The following is a 5,517-nucleotide window of genomic DNA, read 5'->3' on the forward strand; positions in this document are numbered from 1 at the left end:
GATGAAAACCTCACCTTTGATTTCAGTTATTGCCTTAAGCTATCCCGAAGCACAATCTCCACGTTGACAGACCTTATCGACATATGTTACCCTGAACTGAAAGACTTAAAGCTAAACAAACACATATCGGAATAACCATAACTATCAGCATAGGAAAAACATGCTAGAATGATAGAATAAGTCGTTCCAATGATATATTGTCAACCTTCCTTTATTGACATAGGTATTCCGGAACTCAAACTCTAAGGTGACAAACATCATCAACATAGGTTACACCGAAATGCAAACCCACAGTCCTTCAACATATCGACGTATGTTATTCCGATGATCTTACCAAGGGGTCTTCTCTACATTTTCCTTTGTCAAAATAGATTATACTATCGGCATAACATTGGATTTCTATACCACCTTTGTCGATGATTCTGATAGGTACTCCAAGTTACTATTTCGGCCGAGCTATACAGATATAATGATATCGAAATAGTTTGTTCTATCGGTATCACACAGAATTGCTACTCCACCTATGTTTAGCTATTCCAATGTATAGCACATACTTTGTACTCGACATAGTTATCCCGATCCGATAAAACACAAAAGAGACTCCTCACGACCCTACATTGGCCTGACTTACACTAATAGCAAGTTCCTCCACAAGACTCGGTATCGGCCTATTTATTCTGATCAAACCACCATTGGAGATATTACCTGCACAACACTTGATCAGCTTAGTTATCCTGGTATTGATTATTTATCAAACCATAATGCGGTTGGTATAACATAGTGGAGCCTTTTTTATATACACGATTTATTATTTTCACAACCCTAGCTTGCTTCAGAACATCCAACAAGAACTTCATAGACTTCATAGGAATTGTGGGAGTCTGCAACAACACTGTCTTCTTCAACAATCTAATCCATCAAGTTGATCACTGTGATTTCTGCAAGTCTCCCCAACTTATGACATCAATCAACCTAATCTCAGCAACTCTTCTGCAACATCATCAGATCAGCCTTGCACACACACATATTGACATCAATGACAAGTTTAATGCCAACAAAATTTGGAAGCCTCGGTATCTTTTAGATTTCCACATCTTTCAGTGCAATATACCTGAGAATCAGATTCTGAATTCTTAATCAAAATCTATTGTCAACCGTATTTTGCAAATAAACATTCTTGTCCACCCAGTTTTTACTAAGAAATTTAGCCATAAACGTCTCAACATCTGTAAAATTGATATGAGCTAAAACTTTTGCAAGAGTTATGATAGTAAATTCATTACGCATAACTGATTTGGAAGGATTATAGTGGTTGACTCGAAACAAATTTATCTTGGCTGAGTGAAATAATGTCACTCTAGGAAAAGTGTCACAGTATACTTTACGTGTGTTACATTTAAATCACAATTATTTGATTGCTATTCAATCAAACAGTTTAAAAGACAACAATTAATGATTTGAATTGTTAAATAAGGCCTGTGACGTACATGTAGACCATTTTCTGTGGCCCTCAGAATCACATTTTTTGTGCCCTGTGTATTGTCATAGCTATTGGTAATTAATAATCTCGGGTGGCATCAGCATATTTACCTTTAATATTGTGTAATCTCTTGATTATTTCAGTCATATCTGGGCGTTGTTGAGGCAACTGGTTTGTGCAATCTAATCCCACTTGCACCAATGCAGTGAGGCATGCCACTAAAATTGATGTCTCCAATTCGTTAGAAATGTTAACAATGCTATCATCCACCACTTCTAAAATTTTATTTGGAAAATGCATGCTTACCCATTTTTTGTAGATTGACTTCTTCACTAAAAATTTCATCAACTGGTCTCCTCCTTATCAACAACTCCAAGAGTAAAATGCCAAAACTATATACATCTCCATTTGTCGAAATCTCTTGACCCATTCCATATTCTATAATACAATAAAATAATTTAGAATTCCTAAACTGTTTGTTAATTTATATAAAATAAAAATATTAATAATATGAAATATGTACCTGGTGCAATATAACCAATAGACCCCTGGAGTGCATTTGTGGAAGTCAAATGATCCCAGGATTTGCTAGATAGTATTTTGGCAATGCCAAAGTCTGCAATATATGCAGTCATATCATCCCCTAATAGAACATTGCTGGCTTTTAGATCACCATGGATCACTTGTACAGTGCAATGGTGATGAAGATATGCCATTGCTTCTGCTATATCCATTATTATTCTTAACCGATCATGCAAATTTAATCTGTATCCACTCCTTACAGGAGGATATAACCATCTCTCCAAACCTCCATTTGACATATATGGAAGAATCAAAGCTTTGAAATCAAGATTCGAACAAACTGAAATGATTTTAATAACATTACGATGTCTAAACTTTTATATATTGCATTCCCTTTGAAAACTTTCATGAGCATTTGCATCCAGCAAATTGAAAACTTTAACATCAATATTTGTACCATTTTTGAGAGTACCTCTGTAAACAGACTTAAAAGCCCCATTTCCTACAAGATTTGCCTCAGAAAACCCGCCAGTAGAATCTACAAATTCACTGTATGAAATTCTGGGGTTTCCTACATTGAGAGAAAGGGAATTCTGGCTGGTATCTCCATCTTACCAGGCAAGTATCCTTCCAGTTCATTCAAGGCCAGTCCCAAATAGTAGAGACTAGTTGAGAGAAGGCCAACTGTGGAGGGCATGATTCCAGTAAGATCATTAAGAGACTAGTCTATATATTCTAAGCTGGAGCAATTAGTCAAGGCTATTAGAATAGTCATATTGCTGCTTCCCCTCACTAGATTATTTCCCCACAAAACAAGCTTTTGAAGCTGGAGTAATTTCCCAACTAAACTAGTTGTAGACGAGTACAATTGGAAATTGAACTCGGTATCTCCCCATTCAGTTGGTTTTCCCATAAATACATTTTCTGCAGATTTGATAGTTTGCCGAACTCCCAGGGGATGCGACCAACTAATTTGTTCCTAAACAACTGTTAAATTTGGAGATTAGTGCACTTGGAAAGGGCAATGGGAATTGGCCCGGTAAGGGTGTTGAGCCTCAGAGTAAGAACTTGAAGTCGAGTAAGCCTACCCAATTCGACTGGAACACTTTCATGGAGTCTATTGTTTCCCAAAGTCAATTGACTTAAAGAAGACATGTTTCCAAAGAAAGGTGGGATTATGCCTGTAAGCTGATTTGAATCTAACCATAGAATCTCTAACTTTTGGAGATGCCCAAGCTCGTAGGGAATGTTTCCACTCAAATTGTTAGAGGACAGAATGAGAATTTGCAAAGAATGGCAGCCTCCTAGAGATGATGGTATCAAGCCTTCCAATTTATTATAAGACAAGCCTAGTTTGTCTAAGGGACAGTCTGCTAAAGCGGAGGGAATGACACCTTCCAATTGGTTAAAAGATAATCTGAGACTTCTTAAGCGAAAAAGCCTTCCCAGCTGAGGTGGGATTTGCCCCTGAAAGCTGTTATTGAATAAATCAAGTACTGTAAGGAAAGAGAGATCTACCTGAAAAGGAGAGATGGGGCCAACCAATCCCATACCTGTAAGAGTCAGTGAAGTCACACGTGGTCGACAAGAAGAGCAGCCCACTCCAGCCCAACTGCAGAAGTTGTAATTGGGAGACCATTCACGCAACGAATTGGAGGGGTCAAGAGAAAGGGAATTCTTGAAAGCCAAAAGAGCATCTTGATCAGAAGAATTAGAATTATGGAATGTGTGAGCAGGCAAAACAAGTTGTGCAAGGAGAGTGAGAGTGAAACACAAAACTACCATTATGGAAAACATTTTTATGCAGTCAATAAAACAGCGCATGAATGATACCAGCATGTAACCGCAGTTTAATTTTTTTTATTCATTTTTAATTTTATTATTACTACCTTATCATTGGCTTTAGGGAATTATTCTCCTTCTCATTTGTCTACAACGTTTTAAGTTATTTGGAAGATATATTTATATCAAAAAATTATTAATAGGATGTTTAAGTTCATTTGAGGGTACCTTATTTATAATCATTTGTGTGTCTTTTTCTGTTTGTTTAATAGTCTTAATATTGACTTTTGTGGTGTAATTTCATTGTGGTTTATCTATAATGTTTTAAGTTAATCTGAAGATACATTTATACTAATGTTTTTTTAGTATCTTTAAGTTTATTTAAGGAGAGTACCTTATTTGTAATCTTTTGGGTGTCTTTTTAAGTACTAATTTTATAGTTGAAATATGGATTCCCTCAAAAACTACATTATAATTATTGTCTTTTTAAATGATCTAGCACACAAGAATTCAAAGGTTGATAAAATAACTCAAGTAGTGAAATGGTTCTCCCCACCTCTTTTGGAAGAAGATCAATCTCCCTAAGGGTAGGATGTTGAAGATTAATATGACATTGAATACTTTGATAAACTATTATGTTGAGCTTTGAATTAACAAACTGGCCTTTGTGACACTTGTCCCAATATATAGAATGGAAAAAGCGTTAAAATAGTTATTATCATTTTTTGAAGACTATTTTTATTAGTTATACTAAGAATAGTTTCCATTCTTTATCATACATAGTTAATTGTACCTCACGCATAAGTGTGGGAATATGAAAATGAAAAAGATACATGTCTAGATCTTTTTCACCTATTTTGCACTCTTTTTGGTTCCCTCGTTTAAAAAAGCCTATATTCGATCCAATAACAAAATAGGGCGCTAAGTATCAGGGTATATCAGTATCAACAAATGGATGTAATATACATATATATATATATATATATATATATATATATATATATATATATATATATACATATATATATATATATATATATATACATATATACATATATATATATATACATATATACATATATATATATATATACATATATACATATATATATATATATACATATATATATATATATATATATATATATATATATCTTGTATGTACATGTGCATTAAAAAATAATATAGATAGAGAGATCTATATATATAAATTTAAATATATATAACAAATTGTATGTATGTACAAGTCCCCATACCTGTTTACCACGTGAGTCATGATCTATGGGATGATCATTGACACAAAGAAAATTGACATATGATCCAATATTATCATGATCAGTGGATGCTTCCCATGCAGTTGAAGAGGATGGACCATGATGTGAACTCAAAGCAAGGTCTGGACCATCACGAGGCCTATAGCATAGTCGATGAAAACTAGTACAAAAATGAGGTGGTGATGTACATGGAATGGCTATACTCATGTCAACATCATCCTCACCTCCTAGAAGATTTCCACCAGTGTCAATGTGGCCACCTACTAAATAAGATGTCTACTCACTAAGGGTACCAGTGAGTGTGGTCAATGAGTCCAATGTAGAGATAACAAAACACTGATGAACATTCATAGGTATAACAAGCATAGGAGGCACAATGGCCTGGCGTTGGGCACGTTTGTTGGGGTCAATACGTGCCCCCAACCTATCTTGTGGCATGTCACCACTAACACCCTAGAA

The 5,517-nt window shown here is 35.0% G+C and overlaps 2 protein-coding genes across 2 annotated transcripts; both read right to left on the reverse strand.

The window, feature by feature from the left end:
* Positions 1 to 1,558: 1,558 nt before the first annotated feature.
* Positions 1,559 to 2,699, reverse strand: LOC131875052 (putative leucine-rich repeat receptor-like serine/threonine-protein kinase At2g24130). The gene is made up of 5 exons (XM_059219057.1): positions 2,618 to 2,699; positions 2,475 to 2,573; positions 2,004 to 2,342; positions 1,787 to 1,918; positions 1,559 to 1,698 (listed from the first exon to the last, which is right to left on the reverse strand). Exons 1-5 carry the CDS (start codon positions 2,697 to 2,699, stop codon positions 1,559 to 1,561), a joined length of 792 nt encoding a protein of 263 aa, XP_059075040.1.
* A 293-nt stretch (positions 2,700 to 2,992) lies between these two features.
* Positions 2,993 to 3,787, reverse strand: LOC131027251 (LRR receptor-like serine/threonine-protein kinase GSO1). The gene has a single exon (XM_057957269.2). The coding sequence runs from the start codon at positions 3,785 to 3,787 to the stop codon at positions 2,993 to 2,995; it is 795 nt and encodes a 264-aa protein (XP_057813252.2).
* Positions 3,788 to 5,517: the final 1,730 nt, after the last annotated feature.

This window comes from Cryptomeria japonica, chromosome 4, assembly GCF_030272615.1.
Source record: "Cryptomeria japonica chromosome 4, Sugi_1.0, whole genome shotgun sequence".
NCBI classification, from domain to species: Eukaryota; Viridiplantae; Streptophyta; class Pinopsida; order Cupressales; family Cupressaceae; genus Cryptomeria; species Cryptomeria japonica.

Excerpts from the sequence above, each read along its gene's own strand:
- LOC131875052 (XM_059219057.1), bottom strand. The coding sequence starts at position 2,699 with ATGCCCTCCACAGTTGGCCTTCTCTCAACTAGTCTCTACTATTTGGGA. Across the intron at positions 1,919-2,003 it reads TATTGGTTATATTGCACCAG|AATATGGAATGGGTCAAGAG; the intron begins GTACATATTTCA and ends ATTGTATTATAG. Across the intron at positions 1,699-1,786 it reads AGTCAATCTACAAAAAATGG|TGGCATGCCTCACTGCATTG; the intron begins GTAAGCATGCAT and ends CATCAATTTTAG.
- LOC131027251 (XM_057957269.2), bottom strand. The coding sequence starts at position 3,787 with ATGGTAGTTTTGTGTTTCACTCTCACTCTCCTTGCACAACTTGTTTTG.